Here is an 18,427-nt window from a genome sequence, read left to right as displayed (position 1 = left end):
GATATTCTTCCTTGTATTCCTTCTTTTCATAAAATTACTTTTGTCCCAGCTTGCTTCTGCAATTAGCAGCTTCATTTTGTGAGGAAAAAAAGTGATGGAAGGTCTGCAGCTGCTGGCAACACCACAAGAACACTGCCAGCATCCAGGAGCCTTCCTTTGCCCTTTGGCTGCCCACCTCTGAGTTATGGTGCCATCGGCTATTTAAAGGTAGATTAAGCCTTCCTTGAAATTAATAGTTTAAACTGAACACAAAATTACTTTGAATTTAGCTCATGCAGGACATCCTACAACTTGGGTCCTTTTGCCAGGCTTTCAGCAACTGATCATCTAGGTCAAAACAGCTCCAGGCTATGCTTACTCCTGCTCTAGAGGTGAGATGAGCAATCCTTTACAGATTGAGGTGTTAGTAGATATGTGTGTATGGAGAAAACAACACTGTCTAGACACCTGCTCCCCTTCGGTGCTTGAAAGGAAAATCTTCCCCTTTCAGCACCAAAGCATTGACTGCAAGTGTCAATTTGCTATCTTTTACAGAGAAAACAATACTGAGAAACCATTCACTACAGGTAGTTTATCTACAAAGCAAGGGCTGTCTAGGAATTTGAAACCACTGGGAAGAAGGGATTTTCTATTTCTATTCTACTGGGTAAAAACTCTGAGTTTTTAATTTTTGTTCTGTTGATCAAGGTGTATATGCCTGAGAGGGAACAAACACGTGCACATCAGCTCCAAAGGGAGGAACCCCCTGCACAGGTGGCATAATCTCACTCATGGTGCTGGATCAGGTGTTGAGAGGGCTACACTGACCTCTGCTCTTCTCCTGCCTCTTTACACTACTGCCACAAGTAAGGGCTGAGATTGGATAGAGCAGTCTTAACCCAAGAGACCCAATCTGATCTGAAATCCAGGGGCCCATAGCTATGTGAGCTTAATTGGGCCTTTCTCCCTATTTCTGAGACTGTCAGGCACAGGAAAGGGGTTGCTGACTGTTGGAACAGAAAAATGTGTCACAGAGCTGAGGTGCTTTTCTTATCCTGACTTAATGTCTGTTCCACCTCCTTCTTCCATAAAGATGTCTGTCACGCCTGTCCCATTTTCTACCTTTCTAGGGTCATAAACAATAGTGATTACCAAGTAACTTCATCTCATCCCTCTATTAGCTTAACCATTCCCTTGATGGATCACAGACTGGGTGACGACAGGCGAAATTTCTGTCATTAAAAACTCAAACTCCCTCTGCTCTCAGAGGTGCTGGTATGGTGACAGAGCTCCCCTTGCACACAGGCAGCCTTGCCTTCTGCCTGGTTACATCTCCTCCAGGCAGGATGGTGCATCTTGACTTTACAGCTGCTCTATGTGGCTACACATGCTTTCACAGCAGGATCTATCAGCACCAACCACCCCCTTGCCGGGATCTGAAAGAGTGCTGCCTTTTGGCTCAGGAATGAGCCTGCTGTCCCCAGAGAACATAAAGACAAAATCCTAGCCAAAGAGGGAACCATGAGAACAGAGCTAAGGTTATGACTTAGTAAATGTTTATCTTCAGTCTGTATTTGATGTCTGGATAATAAGGTGACCAGTCTCTTACAGAAATGTCAGCTAGGTTAAACAACAGAGGGGCACAGAGTGGTTTTCTTGAGCTGCAGCACAGAGCATGTGCAGGGCCTTACCATTCCCCACTTGCCACCTTTGTGGCTGATGGATGCTTTCATGCAGTGTCTCTTCCTAAGCCCTTCAGATCTGAACTGTAAGTATGGTTGATACAGCTGTGCTTTTTTTTTTTTTTTTTTTTTTTTTTTTTTTTTTTTTTTTTTTTAAGAATGGCTTTCCCTTTGTACTGTTTGCATTTTTTCATGCTGCTTTGGTTCACTCACCGTTTTCCAGTTTGGTAAAGAAACTGTCTGTGAAAACAAGAATGGACAAAAAGAAAATTATCAAAGACAGTTTTTTATATACACGGGGAAGAGATGTTTCAAAGTGAGTCTATCAGGCTATGCACCTAAGTATTATTTCTGCCCTTGAAAATCTTTCACTTACAGTGCTTAATTGGTCTGTGGAAATCCATTGCTTAAGAGGTAATTGGCCATTTTTATAGAAGGATCAGAAACAAAAACACTCCAGGCTGTTGTTCTAACCATTAAAAAAAGTAAAAAAAGGAATTATGGAAAGAATATGTTTCAGGGCATCATCCAGCCTCTCTTGAAACTATGCAAATTCACTTGGTGAAAACAACAGCAGACACAAAGAAATGAGTTGTATATGAAGAACTGAGATCTCAAATGGGATATTATGCAGAAAGTAAAGAGTCTGTACTAAATAAGTAACAGCTCAACGTGTTACCAAGGGTGCACTTTGATTTTGATGAATGTTAAAAGAACCTTTAGCCTTGAAAATAAAGAGGATAATTTCTCTCTAGGCAATGGCTGCTCATGAAAGCCATAAAATAAGAGCACTGGAGCCCTAATTTTATAGTGCTTTTTAAATGATTTTCAAATGGTCCAGCTGCTTTGTGCCACAATAGCACAAGGCAGAGATATTTACGCCGGCAATAACAAGCATGCATCAGCCTGCCCGAGCTGCTCTCCGCAGGCAGCCTGCGGGAGGCGAAACACACGTGGAAAGACGATACTTGCCAATGTGGATTGATCACAATCACACCATGGTCAGAGCAATCCTGGGAAGCCGCCTTTTCCACCCAACAACTTGATTGTTTTCCTTGTCTGTGTGTTGCCTGCGAAGCACAGGATCTGTGCGGCTGGCAGCGCTGGTTCTATTTTGACACTTGAGAGCCTGCCAGCAATGTGTGCCTCTTAGGCCATACCGTCCTTGACAGGCGTGTCTTTTTGGAAATAGGAGGGCAAACTCAACCCTGGGTTACACTGCTGGTTTGGGGTGGGAGTTTCCACAAGGACTAGTGTGGCCCCAGCTTTGGTGTTCTGATGCAGCACTGCATTACCTTCTCCAGAAATGCATGCATGTGGCAAGTGAACTCTGGGCAAATGCTATGGAATTCTGCTGAGATGCTGAATTGCCACCAGCAACTTTCCCCAGGTATTTTACCTCTGCATGGTTAGGACTTCAGTCTAAAACTACAGTTTATTTTCCAAACAAATGCTCTAAGATGAAAACTACCCTGGGGTGGTCTAGCTTCGCTTGCCAATTTAGGTAGTAATTTCAACAGTTCAAAAAGAAGTTTCACTTTTTTTTCTTTACAGTCCCCTCGCCTTGGTGAGACATTGACATAAGACAGGGTGCTGGGAGAAACTTGCCTTCTGAGCCAGCAGAATAGGCTTTAAAGAGCAGTTCCTTTATGAAATACTCCATAAAAATTAAATAACTTGTCTCTTTCCATGTTCACTAGTGCTAGAGGCACAGCAATGTTCAAGTAAAAAGAATTTTGGTGGGAACGGGAAATTTTGAGCATGAGAGAAATGTCTAATTTATGGCTGAAAATTTATTGCATTTGCAGTAATTCTCAGATCCATAAAGCTGAGACAGAGCTGGGCAGAGGGCATGGCAGGAAGAAGTTACCTCTGGAAAGTCCTCAGCCATTGAGCATCTATTGTCACCAGTTAGAGAAAACTGTCTTCCATCTGGGTGATTTGTATGGGTTGGGCAATATTTTCCCCTTTTCATTTGCTGATCCCAATCAGCAAAACAGGTTAGCATATTTTTATGTCCAGGGATATACTTAAGACATTTAATTTTAAACAGGGGCCTATTTTCTCTTGGAGTTGAGTTTTAAGAGTTTTAATGAGCAGAATGGACAGCAAATTAGGAATGTATCCCAGACGAGTACCTAGCATATTTGCTGCCTTCATTTAACCAACTGATTGAGGAAAGACAAGAGCATGCAAAATTCAGAAACATTCTATACCCTAAACAGGGAGGAAAAATAGATTTTATGCCAAAGCTTTAGGTCATGTTCCTTTCATCTTTATCTCATATTCAGATTGTTTGTCTGACATTTCTCCTTGTTGCTTTGTGTTCTTTTAATTTCATAAGAGTTTAGAGTTTACATAGGTGTATACTGTATCTTAGTTCAGTATGTAAATCCTGCAGCTTGATGAAATTCCTCGCGACTGGGTAACTCTTTGGATAGCATTGCCTAGAGGTAAGCGGCAGAATATCATAAGGTAAGCTAGCATAAAGGAAGCAGATCTGCTTTTTCTAAGAATACAGCAAATAAAGATTTCTCCTTTCAAAACAGAAAGGAGTACACATAGTGCTGTTCCAGGCTGCACGGAATAGTGCTATGGTCACAGATTGCATAAGTTTGTACTTCTGCCTCACTCACATCTCATCTCATCTCTGAGAGATCCAATTTACAGCAGCTCAGATTAAGTAGCCTCCAGGGTATTACATACAGCCCTTTCATAAATCAAGAACTGCTTTTTGTTACTAGAGATCTGAGTCCAGAAACAGAGGAAAACACATGGCATGAGGCTTTGTAAATTGCCAACTGGCATGTCTCTGCAATAGCTCAATAGCTGCAACAGTTTGCAGCTTTTGGCTATATCTCAAAGGAGAAAGTAACTATTTTTAGTTATTTTTGTTGTGTATGTTGACAAATTAATAGAGAAAAACTAAAAAAAAAAAAAAAAAAATAGTGATTTCTGACCGAGACCTCAAAACTGTCTTCTGTTGAACTGCTTTTCTTTTTTCTCTCCTGTGACAGAAGATACATTCTGATGATTACTAGTACACTAGTACTAGTGTGTGATCCTTGCCACTAATGTGGATATGGTTTTGTTGGTCACTCCTAATCACTCAGGATTCTTCTGTTTTCCCACGTGCCAATGAAGACAATGTCTGTAAGTGGATAATTAGGCTTACCTGAGTGGTTGAGTGACATTTAGTTAATGCTGCTAAAGTAATTTGTGATTGCTTAATGACAGTACTGTGTAAGAGCAGCAGTTTACCATTGGGACAGGGACTCACCATTTGCCCTTGTTAATGCACATAGAATGTATAGAAATGTGCAACAAGGTCAAAGTCGATTGTGTTTTCTATGAAAACTTATGATTACAAGTAGCTCAAGTTATCTTGTTGCCTTGTAATGTATTCCTATTTGTAGAGCCCAGTGCCCACCACACTCTGAGACACTTTTTCCCCTTTGAGAAAAAGTAAGGTAGTAGAAGAATGGTCAAAGGTTGTGATTTCTGAATGTACTCATATCTGGAAATGCAGAATTCCAAGATATTTCTTCTGAAAATAAGTAAGTTTAACAAGTTTTACTGACTTCTGTTGGCTACAATCACATTGAAGACTGCTGGCCCAAACACCCTACAAAAATTCACCTCAGGAGGTAGCTCAGATCCTTCTATAACTGGACTTGAAATATAAATGTTGAACACATTGAGGTTTTAGCATAGCTTGTAACTGTACAATGTTTCTTTGCTGACGTGATATTAGCCTTGCTGATCCAGTTAAACTCCTGTTAATAAACCTGCCTGCTTAAGATCAGCATGAAGTTTGACTTGTGCAGGATATTTTACATATTGTGCCCTCAGCTGCTTATTATATAGCACTTCAGAAAACATTGTACCTTTAAACCCAAAAGGTCTTGGCCTTGGCCTTGTATATCAGCAATGGCTGATAGCCAGACAAATATTTAATAATCAGTTTGTTGACAACTTCAAAGTCCTCCAGGATGAAAGTCATCATGTTAAGTCAGCCATCCCTATTTTATTTTATGATATATTTAACTTGTTTAAAGACACTGAACATCAGATTTCTGATAAAGGTATACAGAGAAATATTTCTTACAAAATACAGCATTAATTCTATATTGATCTTTGCTTTCCAAGTAGCTGCTCAGAAACTGCACATAAATGGTTCCACAGAAACAAGAAGTGACAATATATGGTACTGCTCTGGGTTGTTTTAGCTCTGGCACAAGTTTCTGATGCTGGCATAGGTTTGCTTAGTAACAGGAACATCCATTGTTTATTAATTTCACTGAGTACTGGGTTGGGCCCTAAATGCACATACTCTTTCCACTCCCCATTTCTATCTCACGAAGAGCTCATGACACCTTATTCTCAGGTGTTGTTCCTATTTGTCTTATTGAAGTTGGCACAATAAAGAAAATTCCATCTGTAGTTCTTGATCAACTTCCAGTTTCACTCTTTGCAGTCTGTAACTCATATTTAAGCTGATACTAATTACCAGCTGTTCCACTAACAAAGAAAGCTGTTTACATTTCTATTTCTGTTAGCTAAATGTTCTCAAAGTTCATTTTTTCCTTACTACACATACACAGTTGTTATCTATATATTTTTTCATTTTATTCTCTACCATTTCTTTCCCTCTACAAGACCAAATAGGATTGAAAGAAACATTCAAGAATAGTTTGGAACACGTATATTCGCAGGCATTAAAAGGAGGTCTTGAACCTGCACTTAAAAGGCTGTCTAAAATCAAATGCTGCTGTTAAGAGAACACAATTTCAGTGATTTTTGTCTTAAATCTTTGCCTGTACCACCTGTCAGGCTCAATTCTACAAACCCTTATTTCTGCACATGGTTCTAATAAGTACAAGAGTTAATTTCCAAGTGTAGTTACAGGTTTAACCGGAAAGGCAAGGGTCGGTTTCCCACTCTCCTGGCCAAGGCAGAAGTTCAGCGAAGCACTGCACATCGCTGTGGCTTCTGCCTTAGCAGAGCCAGGCTCTGAGCAGGGCCCCGCGCTGCCGCGTGTCCCCACCCGCAGGGCACGGGGCCACCTGCCGGCTGCCACGCTCCTGCCTGCAGGGGCAGCGACAGCAGGAAGCGGGCGGCAATCTGTAAAACCAAGTTTTGTAAATGCAGATTATTTCCCCAACGCCACCTAGCTCAGTTTTTGGCTTTGCTGTTTCATAGCTAAAAGAATGGCCACTTTAGCTGTAATCAGTGGGCAATCAGCAGGGTTTTTAGTTTCCCCTGCTTCTCTCCTGTAGGAATTATTGTAATTTCTAGATCTTTCAACAAGTTTGCAACCTGATGATGGTGAAAACGCCCTTGTTTTGGCATAACACTGGGCACTAGGCATGTTGAGTGCAGATGATTGCATGCTTTATGCTTCAGAGTGAAATACCCATCTGCACAGTTTTCAGAAATAGTGAAGTCCGCTGTCATTCAGAATCCATAGATTTGTCAAAATTTCAACTGCAAATCAAGTTGTCATATAAGCAGCCAAAATCAGAATACTTTTTAATGTGAAAATTTCCATTCTAGTTAAAATTACACCAAAAAAAAGTAAAAACCAATTATTGTTCAATTTTAAGGCTGCTCATGATCATGAGCCTGTCTTGTGCTTTGTATGGTAAATGCTGTAGCACAATTATAAATTAATAAAGAGAGTCTCATTCTCTTTTTAATTGTTTTTCTGTGCAGTAGGTTCTTTCTTTAACAGATAGTCCTTTTGCTTTCTTCTGTGCTAATCTTAAGTCTATTTTAAGGCAATGAAGTTAAGGCAATGAACTAAAGTTGGACAGCATATTTTAATGAGTACTGTATTCCCCAGCCCTGCGGAACAGCTCAGCCTCAAATAACACTTACATATTGCCTATGTAGAGATTAGGCCACTCTTCACCCACGTGATTTAATTCCACCTTGCAGCTGTCCAAAATATCTGGCAGTTCCTGGGCAGAGGGAGTGCCAGGCTCAGAGCGTTCCTGGGCTGACAGGGTCTGTCTTCAGGTGCTGACCCCTTTGGAGGCCTCATGCAGAGTCAGGCAGAGGAGGGAAGGCCTGCTGGAAGCGCTGCTGTGGAACGCACAGCGGAGGTTTTTGCTGAAGCAGGCTCTTTCTGCCGCCTGATGTTCCCAAGCAGGTGGCTGACTCTAAATACAGCTCGCGCCTTGACGCCTCCCTGGATTAGCTCAGCACTACGTCCCTGATGCAATGGGAAAAGCCAGGAAAATGAACCTTCTGCTTTAAGTGAATCTTATGCAAAAAAAATGCTACTCCCATCCTCACATAAGCTATGGTGCTGTTCCTGCCAGCACAGAGCTTTCCCTGTGAAAGAAATGTCAGCCACTGCAACCGAGACGCAGTCCCAAATGCCTCATGTGACCCAGTTCTAATAATAAGCTACCAGGAAAGAGGGGACAGCACAGCTTGAGGGTGAGTTCAAAATAAACAGCATGAGAACACTGGTCCTGGGCCTTACCCAAGGTTCACCAAGCCCACTGTCCTGCGCTTAACTGTCGCTGAAAGTGAATGCCTATAGAATGTAAGAGCACACAAGCGTGAATTATACTTGCGTATATAATAATAGTAACACTCTCCCAGCTTCCAGCTGCAGTTTATGAGCTTGCTGATCTGGATGGAGTTTCTAAGTATTTGGTAACCGTGAATGGATTTCTGTCCCTCAGACTTTTCCACTTGAATGTCTATAGGCTTTTACTCTCTGCAGCATTCTGTGGCAAGTGTTACACAGCTCATGTAAACCCCTCCTCTTGTTTCACACCTGATTTCTACTGACTTCATCTGATACCCTCAGTTCTTGTACTGGAAAATTAAATGAAGAGACATTTTCACTGGAACTCTACATAGGTCCCTTCAGGTGACACTGGTTTTGTGATTGCTTTAAGCAGATTTAAGTCTGCCAGAGCTGTAGCAGGGACAGTTCCTTTCACTTGTACCTTCTCCCAGGTTGTGTAGACCCTCTTGACAAATGTGTATTTTCTGAATGAAGTGCCATTGGGGAGGCAGTATTTTTCCTTCATTTTGGTTCCTTAATCTAACTTGCCAAACTAACATTCAAAATACAAGTTTTTATACTGATAGTGGAAAGCAGTGAAGTGCTATTGTCATGTCACATCATGACTTGAATTATGGATAGCGTGAGAGGTGAGGAGGTCCCTTTTCCTCTTAGCACGCTGCAGCAGAAAATGCTTTCTGTTTTAAGAAATTACAGGACTATTCTTGTTTTGCTTATGTTGACTGGAATCTTTTTCCCTGCACAAATGTGCACTCAAAGTAAATCTGTATATAAAGAAGCAATACAGACAAGCAGGAAATATAGGCAACACTGACTCCACAGATTAAAAGCACTTCTGTGATTTGACAGTGCTCTTGAAAAAAGTTTCTACCTAATTTATTCCTTCCACTGAGATAAGAAAGTCGTGCTTACAAGATCACTACCATGCCATGGGTGGCATGGATGCCCTACTGACTCAGCTTCAGTCTGTGCTCTTCCCTTCCCTGCCCCTGGTGAAACAATACTCTCCCAGGATGAGCAGTATCTTGAAGAGCAGGTACTAATTTACAACAGGAGCAGCTTTCACAGCTGTGGCTTTGTAGGACAGATGCTCAGAGGCATGCAAAACATTATCCTGATGGGAGGATTCCATTAATCTTGCTCACATGTGTCTAATTTTGTTCAGCCTAAAGCCATTAAGATGCATTATTTCACTCACATGAATTTCAGATTTTTCAATGCTGTGTCTTCAAAAGGTTTCCAGACTAAAACCCACTGTAATGTGAATGAACTATAAATTATAATGTAATATTAACTTATATAAATCTCTATTAATTTTTATGGAGAACTTCAAAGCAAACAAAGCTCCTTCTCCATTGCTCTGCTGCTTTGTGAGGTATAAAGATAGTCCTAGCACTGTTGGGTTTTAAATGTGATTTCCTATTTGATCTTTTCACATAACAATGTCTTACCTTTCTCTCATCAGTGGAGCTCTTTTGCAACATTTAGGAAAATCTCAACAGTCAAACTGATGTCTGAAAGGATCTTAAATATGCTTATTTTTCAAAGCAATTGTGTACAGTGAAATAGGAAGGGATTTCTACGTTCCCATAAATGCTAGGCAGAATCAGCATTCATGTAATTACCTCTGCAAGAATGAAGAAGGAAATGTGGTCTGGAAAAGAAGAGGTTCAACTCACAAGTCACCATTATATTAGTCTTCTAATAACCTTGCAAGTCTCTTCCAGCAGAGAATAAAATGATCAGAACTGATGCTTCAAATACAAACAAGCAAGCAGAAATGTATTTACTTAATCTGTCAGGGAATCTTTTAAGGTCAACTAATCAATAAATCCAACCAGCAGCAAAGGGCAAAACCAAATTTGATTATCATTTCATGGTTCACCACAAGGTAACAAGCAAATTTTCAGGCAGAGTGGTAGCATGATTTTCAAACACTGTTGCTGTATTAAAAGTCACATTGGTTTAAGTACTTATTAACTGGTGACAGGGAAAGTGACGTCCTCAAAACATCTTAAAACTAATTTGTATCAATTAGGCCAAGCCACTGATGTAAGCTAAATGTCTACCTGATATTAAACCATGGGTGATCTAAAGCCACTGACATAGAACTGATTTGGGATAATTTGGAGTGCAAGCGAACTGATGAGTCCAACTTACAAAATGCTTTGAAGACCTAACATATTATTTTTAATGTCCTCAATATACTACATGATATACACTATCTTTTTGAAAACATATTTAACAAGAAAGGACTCGTGAGGTTTGCTGACCCAGGCTGCAGAAGTATCACAAACATTTATTCTGATGGTGTGGGTCTTGTGGCTGACACAGCTTTCTATAACACCATAATATTTAGCAGGCCAGCAAAAGAGGAATGTTTCTGTAGGAGTGTCTGGGCTCTCAAGAAACTGCCCTTGTCAGATCATCAGCCCTGAAGCACAACATTTTTCATAGGGGAACAGGCATGTGAGAACTGTAACCAAACTGAGAAAGATGATTATGTTACACTCCCAAGTAAAGGGGACTCAAACATTCTTTACAGCTAGATGCAAATATTGAACTTGCTTCTGGCATGAGCAGAAACCAGGGAGAAACTTGGTCTGCCTTAACCACTTCAGTGCATTCATCCAGTAGCACAACTCAAGGCACCCTGTGCAGTGGTTATAGTGCTGCTGTTGGCTGTGCTGGTTTTGGAGGGACTGAGCTATCAGAATTAATGCATTTACTGTTCTGTTGGCCTTTTATGTCAATGCATAACTGCCTTCATTTTTGTAATGTGCACAGATCATGGGAAGTTGTATATGCACCACGGCTCTGCAGGGTGGAACTCAGTAAAGTGAAGGTAGATAGGGCTGCCCGTTCAGCAGTCCTTCCTTTGCCGGAGCTGAACATCCAGGTTTCGCAGGTGCTTCAGAAAACCACGATTGGGTGAAATCCATCGATGCTCCTTCACTGTCTTGATGGCTTCAACTAATGAGAGGTGGTGATTTATCATGAGATATGCTAGGACTAGAGAAGCTGATCTGCTTACTCCAACTGCACAATGTACCAATATTTTGGCTGGATAAAAAAAAAATAATACAATCATCAAGAGAAGCAGTACAGTGGATGAAGTTTAATTTAAATGTTTTTCTTAGTCTTCTGATAGATCATGTGAACTGCTAACAGTTAAGTCTAATTTGCCATTGTTACAGTCACTTGTATGAGAAATGCCATGAGACCCCAAACTGATCTCAGAAACATTGGTAAATCAAAGAAAACCCCCTTAGAGGTTTTTAAAGCTGTTCTGTTTTGACCATGAGGAAAGGAAGACACATTAGCTTCAGCAGGCTGGCTTATGCAAGGAAGAATGCTAAAATCTGGCCTGAATGGATAGCACAGACACATCAGCCACCAAGAAAAATGACTGGCCTAGTACTATTGCATAATAAGGCAATTTGATGCAATTGTAGTTCTATTTTGAAGTCAGAACTTGTGATACAGAGATAGCTCCATTAATGCCAGTATACTCATGCTAAGAAATGGTCTTTTACGTAAAACAGGTTAATTAGGATTTTATTGCACCACTGCCAAGAAGCTCAGTTTCTTGTGGAACTCACTTGTAAATCTCCTTGTGTAAAAGTAAATCTGCTTCTTGGAAGCACAGCCTTGCAGGCTCTGTTCACACAAGAAACTCATCTGCAATATATGAACCTCTTCATACAGTTGGTGATTGCAGAAATCAGGACATTCGTTTTTTATTGGTTTTATCCTTGCAATAAAATGGTCTTAAAAGAGGGTGCCCATTTCCAATACGTGTTTTTGCATCTCTCTTTTTGAATGAGCCTTACCCTCCAAATAAATTTCTCTTTCCTCCCCAGGCTCTCTCCTGCACAGTTCATCTGTTTTGTCACATCAGCTCTTTGGGACCTATTCAGAGCTACACCCACACACACAGCACTCCTTTCTCCTGCCACCCACCGTGCAAGTGACCAGCACCTGGCAGGACACCATGCAGTGACTTGTCCACCACTTAGCTTTGTGGAGCTGACCTGTTATGTGAGGCTGCTGACTCGCATCAAAATGTAACCAACAATAATTTCGTACCTCCTGGCGTGTTCAAGGCATTGTGGATAAATTGTGCAGCAGAGAAAAAGAACTGGCTGATATCAAAGCTTGGCAGGTCATGGGCTGGTACACCATAATAATCAATGGTTGCTCCATAGAAGTCCTGGCCTCCGTGGCTGTATGATGTGCCATGGGCAGCATTTAAAACATGGGTCACACCCATCTTCCACAAAACAAATCTATTGTGTGCTGTTACTCTAAGGAAAAGACAAAGACAAATCAAGATGGGTGCAGTGATATTCACAGAGCAGAAGCACTGAAACTGCATCCCCCAAATCACTGCTGGAGCATCAGCCCATGCATGAGTCTAAGGGCTAATCGAGAAGGGAATACCAGCTTTGTCATAATTTTATCTCGGAAATCGTGCTGTCTGCAGCGTAAACGACAGCAATTAGCAAAACTATGAGCTGTCTAAAGCCGCACTCATGAGGCATACTAACAGAACGTATGGCAGAGGTGTGTCCATAAAGCTGTACTTACAGGTCCCCTAAGAAGAGATTGGGCCATACTTCATCAACGTGATTGCAAGAGGGCCGCCCAGTGTTCAGGAGCTGCTCGATTTCCTTGAGGGAGGGGACATCCTGCGGGCATGTCCCAGCGCCTTCAGGGTCCGGCGTGTCCGGCGCCGCTGCCCCAGACATGCTGAGATGCGGGCGAGAGGCCGCTGCCGCCGGCCGGAGGAGCGGCACAGGGGCGCGGCCAGCCCCGCTCAGCGCCGCGGGAGGCTGCGAGCGGGGCTGGGGCAGGTGCCGGGCAGCCAGGCTGGCAGCCAGGCTGGCAGCCAGGCATGCCCGCGCCAGGGCCGCCCGCTCGCCTCTGCACTGCCCCGACCGGCACAGCCGCTCGAAACAGACGCAGGTCCCAAACTGGGCATTGCTGGACCCTTACTGGTCCAGTCTGCTTCTCTCTTCTGGGCTCGTCTCCAGAGCTGCACTGCTCTGCCACACAGCAGCCTTGGTGCCGGGGTCGTCAACCACATGTGGCACAGCCCCCTGCCCGCAGGACACGCACTAACACTGGCTGTGACTGTCCCCAGCTGTGTCTTCGACACAGCCGTGGCAGTCATCGAGATCTGGGCATTCATCACTAGCAATTAAAGCCCGATAAAGGAAAAATAGCAACCTGTCCCAGGAACAATTATTCATCATTTAGTCTGAGGTGCGAGGGTCAGAAATGCACCAGCAGGTCCTGCCAACACGGTCACCGGGAGGTTAAACACCAAGTGGATGATGATGATGCCTTGCCTGTCACTGGTAATCTAGGGAGATTTCTTTCTTGAAGCTACTGTTTTTCACAAAGTGAAATTATCTCACATAACTGTACTTTATATTTTTAATATTTTCTATTGCAGTCCTTCACTGGGTTAATACAGGACACCTGCCACATATTGTGTGATACATCCCTCTGTTGAAAAGAGACCAAAAGCCAGGAGTATAATGGTTCTCAGGTGAAACTTGTAAGCCACTGAGTTAATTTATATAGGAAGGTCCGGTGAGCCATAAATCAGAGACCCACTATATCAAATTGTAGTGTTAGTGGGTCTTTTGAAGTGTAGCAGTGCCTGTGCTTCTGCAGAATGACTCCTAGCAGGGGGCTGCAAAATTGTCAGTGGTGGAGCTACAAGGCAGAGTAAAAGAAATGGTGATGCTTTTCCTCTGTAAGCCTGGCAATCCAGGAGAGAAGCTTACTGCTAAGAGTTTCCCCTGTAGAAAGAAATATCACAAATAGAAGGAACTCTTGGTCAGGTCTGAACCACCTTTATTCCATATGCATTGATATACTATGATGGATTTGCTTTATTTTAACAAGAGACATATCATGGGCATTCCAAGCTGGGTATTAAAGTCTGTACTAATTAACTGGACTTCGGAGTACTCAATGAGAGGTCATCATAATACAATGCAATAGTTTCCAGCATAAGAGGACAAAATCATATGCAACAAGGGAAAAGTGACTTTGTATAGAATATTTTGTGAAGCAGAAATTACTTATGTTCGGTGGTATTTAGGGAAGAAACTGTTTAAAAGCGTCTGGTATACAAAGAGACCTGTTACTTCCCACAGCCATATACATTCTGACTTAAAATGATGAATGAGGGAAACTACAAGTAACTGCTGCAGTGCTTATTTAGAGGGCGTAGTGGGACAGGCAGCCAGGCTCTGCTGTGGGTGAGGCAACCAGCTGGCCAGACCCAGCAGAGGAGAGGACTGGAAAAATGGCTAAAGTTGTATTTCAAGCACTACGTACATGGCCTTCATACATTACGTTGTTTTTCTGTTTTGTTCTTGTTTTGGTAAACTAGTGCTCTTTAAGCTGATTAATGTGTGCCCATGAATCAGCAAAATTAACTGACTGAGCAGGTTAAGCTGTTCAATTTAGTTTACTTTTCTTAGGTTTCTGGGTGGAGACTCAAGGTGAGGCTTTACTATCAGTTTTTTATAAATGTAACCCCAGCCCATTTGTTACTAATCAAGTTCTGTGAAAAAGGTGAAACTCATGGTTAAGTCTACCATTTTCAGCTGTAAAACTTTTATTGGCCTCTCCACCAATTGCAATGACTAAGAATTCAAAGTTCATCTGTGGTATGAAAGGTGACAAACAGAAAAACACAAACTCCGGAAAAGTGATCCCCAAGTGCTCTGTGCCTCGAACATATTTGTATGCATAACATCTACTTCAAAACTCTGCCATTCTACACCTAACATCTTCTAAATATTTAACAGTCTGCAAATGTGGCTTTGGTAAAGCTGTGTCACTGAGCTTTTTTAGCCAGAAGTTGCCTTTGAAACAGACAGGAGGCAGAGATTGGGCTTTCAGATGGATTTGCCTCTCTACATCTGTGCCTCTTTTCTGGCCCTTTCAACATCTGCTAAGAAAGGATGTAGAAAGCAACAGACTGATATATGGTCACACTGAATGGAGGCAAGTTTAGCACTCTGTGCAGGAGGCACTTTTTGAGATTCCAATCATTTGGAGGTTCTCCTGGCTGTTTGAATGCTGGGCAACTCTAAACTAAACATTTGTGTGCAGTCATATATGAACATTAAACAGCTGCTGTTTTAGCTGAAATTAATGCATGCCTAATCTTGGAACATGCAACAGAAGGCATTCTAACCAGACTATGCCTTTGTGATTGCTTGGAAGGTATTACTTGGTGCAATAATCTAAATCAAACAGTCCCTGGCTAATAATGTATTAGTGGCAATAGTGTAAATTGCCATGGAGTGTTCTAGTAGCATGTAGCATTGCCAGGAAAATGTAGAGCAGTTGAAAACAGGAAATTCATGGTGGCTCTTCTGTTTCTTCCCTTGAAAATACTCATATCAGTATGATGCCATCTCTCTACTGAAAAAAGAGCAAAAATCAGACTCCTTTCACATATCCTGAAAGAAGACAGCTTTTACAGTGAAAATGTTACAGCATGACCGTTCAGTTAGATAGGATTTTATAGATACAGTATCTCCAGCTGCAAAAAGGTTCTTCTCATTTCACTCATTAGCCTGTTTTCAGGATTTGGATTTTGGGCTGGTTAACTACTGAAGAAGAATAGAAGTATTGGAACTCTGGGGCAACACTAAGTAAGTGAGACAATATTTTCTCGTGCTCCACAACAATATACTTTTAACAAATAGAACAATTTTGTCTGCTGAGTACATGGAGTTTATGCTTTTTCTTTTTTCCATTTATTATCCTCTTCTTAATAAGCTTGTTTTCTGTCTTAAAAAAAAATATTATGGTTTACTAATTTGATTAGTCCTTAGGCATTTGATGTCTTATTCTTCCATTACAGAATTAAGACATTTGAAGATAAAATAAATGTGCGAAAGTTCACACATGACTGACCTAAGTATGCTTCAACTGAAGTACAGAGATTGTGAAGAAATTATAAGGCAGGACTTGATCTGTAGAAAAATGAGATTACCAAAAAACCCACCCCAAACCCAGAAAAACAAAAAAATATTATTTAAATCAATTAGCACTTCTAGTGAAAGATATGCCCCCTTGCCATGTTGTATTCTTTGCTGAATAAGAATTTTCATAAGAAATTAATTCTCTGTTCAGCTGACTTCCTTTATTTTCTGTGTAGGGCCTTAACAATTGAGATAGATGATTTCAAATTATTAAATGCTAATGCCAATGTTTAAAATTTAAAAAAAGCCCATTACATTAACACATCTCATTTTCCTTTGCTCTGTAATATATTGTAACTTGAGCTACTTGGGAATTTTCGATATAAATTTATTTTCTTTTATTGCACTAAGTGTCAGCCTGAACATTAAATCAATATAACTATGTGAATTGAATAAATTGTTTTCAATCTAAAGATACATCAGTGTTATTACACATTTTAAATACTTTTTTCCTTGGCAATCCATAGTTGTTTTAAAAATATCTGTAGCATATAATTTGTCATAAATTCTTAAACTGACTTGTCAGCACTGGCACTGCCTGTCAAACTTACATCAATGCCTTCATGTCACATGGCATGAAGTGACATAACTCAAAGTGACGGAATGAGGTTTATTGGAAATTACTGTTAAATAAAGCACCAACTATTGCGATAATTCACCCTTTTAAAGAATATTAAATGTTAGCAAGGAGAAGTAGTTTTCAGTTTTGAAGTGCAACAACTAAGCAGCTATTACACATCTAAGTATTACAAGTTTTAAATTACACTCTTACTTTTCTGTGCAAGCTTATTTAGTAATTTTCAAAATATTTGCTAGATGATGAAACTAGACAGAGCAGAAAAATGCCATTAGCAGTGATAACTTGAGATAGAAACTGACCATCAAGCTTTTTTCCAGTGCTGATGTTCACAGAATCAGAGATTCATTAGGGTTGGAAGGGATCCCTGCAGATCATCCAGTCCAACCTCCCTGCGAAGGCAGGGTCACCTAGAGCAGGTGACACAGGAGCCATTCAGGTGCATTTGGAATGTCTCCAGAGGACACTCCATGCTCTCCCTGGGCAGCCTGTTCCAGTGCTCTTCCAACCTCCACATAAAGAAGCTCTTCCTCACATTGAGGTGGAACTTCTTGTGTCTTTGCTTATGGCCAGTACTCCTTGTCCTGTCACTGGGCAAATTGCTTCTGCAAACCAGCCCAGCCGCCTCCACAGCCAGGCCCAGGCTGCTCTCCACTGTATATGTGTCTGTGTGTCTTCTTCACCTTTGCTCTGGATGCAGCTCTTGGCCAGGGGCTCCCTGCATGGAAATCTGTTGCTGGAATAACACACCTTAGGACCTGTAAACTTCAGGTAGTCCTGGATTAACATGCATGTCTAAATACAACTCATTTTCCAACCCAGACTGCTAAAGTCTGGAGACTGAATTTAGAATGTAATTTTTTAGGTGGATTACTGGTTTTGCTACAGCATAGGGAAACAGGGTTAGGAAACTTCTGCTTCCGTTTTGTTTCCTTCCTGGAACCTGGTGAGCTGATAGACCCTAGTGCATGTTTATATGTAAAATAAAACAACAAAACCATATCACTCTGAACAAAGCAGCAGTTTCCTGGTACCTCCCATGAAAAGAATGAGATCCCAAATGGTGAGTTAGCTTCAGGACACCTGCTTAAGGCTGTCACAGTGACCTATTCCATGATGAGACAGCTCTGTAGCCTGCAACGGTTGTTTTTGCAGCAATTTTTAATTTTAGTTTGTGCTTATTTTTACATTTTTGGTTTAAATCAGTTGTTCAGATAGAAGCAAATGCAGCCATGTATTGTAAATTGTACTGACTTGGCATATGGAAGTATGCAAAAAGTTATGATCGAGTGGCAGCTGCTGAAGAAGAATTCATGTCAAAAACAGTATAGAATGCACATAATAGAGGAGCACAAAGTCTTGTTTAACTTAGTTGCCTTGCTCTCCTGTAATTTTGTTTTCCTTGTCAGATAAATGCTAGGGGTTTTTAAATATAAATATGTGGACCTGGAATAGGTAAAAATTACTTCAATTTTCAACCAGCTTTATTAACTGATCCATTACAAACAGGAAGACAAGGTCCATTTGATTTTTTTCAGATTTATATGCATGTGTTCTATGGTTTGTCACTGACGAATTCAGATTCGTCAGTTTTTCATCTAACGCCTTAAAGGCAAAGAAG

General features: G+C 41.2%; 2 protein-coding genes and 1 long non-coding RNA gene across 3 annotated transcripts in view; 2 read left to right on the top strand and 1 right to left on the bottom strand.

The window, feature by feature from the left end:
* VDAC2 (voltage dependent anion channel 2) overlaps positions 1-18,427 on the top strand; it is a 91,080-nt gene that overhangs the window by 26,003 nt on the left and 46,650 nt on the right. The window lies entirely within an intron of this gene.
* Positions 559-2,171, top strand: LOC137477968 (uncharacterized). The gene is made up of 2 exons (XR_011001317.1): positions 559-753; positions 1,885-2,171. It is a non-coding gene; the product is annotated as an uncharacterized lncRNA (long non-coding RNA).
* Positions 10,558-12,968, bottom strand: DUSP13A (dual specificity phosphatase 13A). Its single transcript, XM_068197428.1, has 3 exons — positions 12,799-12,968; positions 12,298-12,515; positions 10,558-11,271 (listed from the first exon to the last, which is right to left on the bottom strand). The coding sequence occupies exons 1-3, from the start codon at positions 12,957-12,959 to the stop codon at positions 11,072-11,074; spliced, it is 579 nt and encodes a 192-aa protein (XP_068053529.1). The 5' UTR covers positions 12,960-12,968; the 3' UTR covers positions 10,558-11,071.

This window comes from Anomalospiza imberbis, chromosome 8 (genome assembly GCF_031753505.1).
Source record: "Anomalospiza imberbis isolate Cuckoo-Finch-1a 21T00152 chromosome 8, ASM3175350v1, whole genome shotgun sequence".
Taxonomy (NCBI): Eukaryota; Metazoa; Chordata; class Aves; order Passeriformes; family Viduidae; genus Anomalospiza; species Anomalospiza imberbis.
The sequence above is the reverse complement of the archived record's forward strand: the minus strand, read 5'-3'. Positions and strand labels throughout refer to the sequence as shown.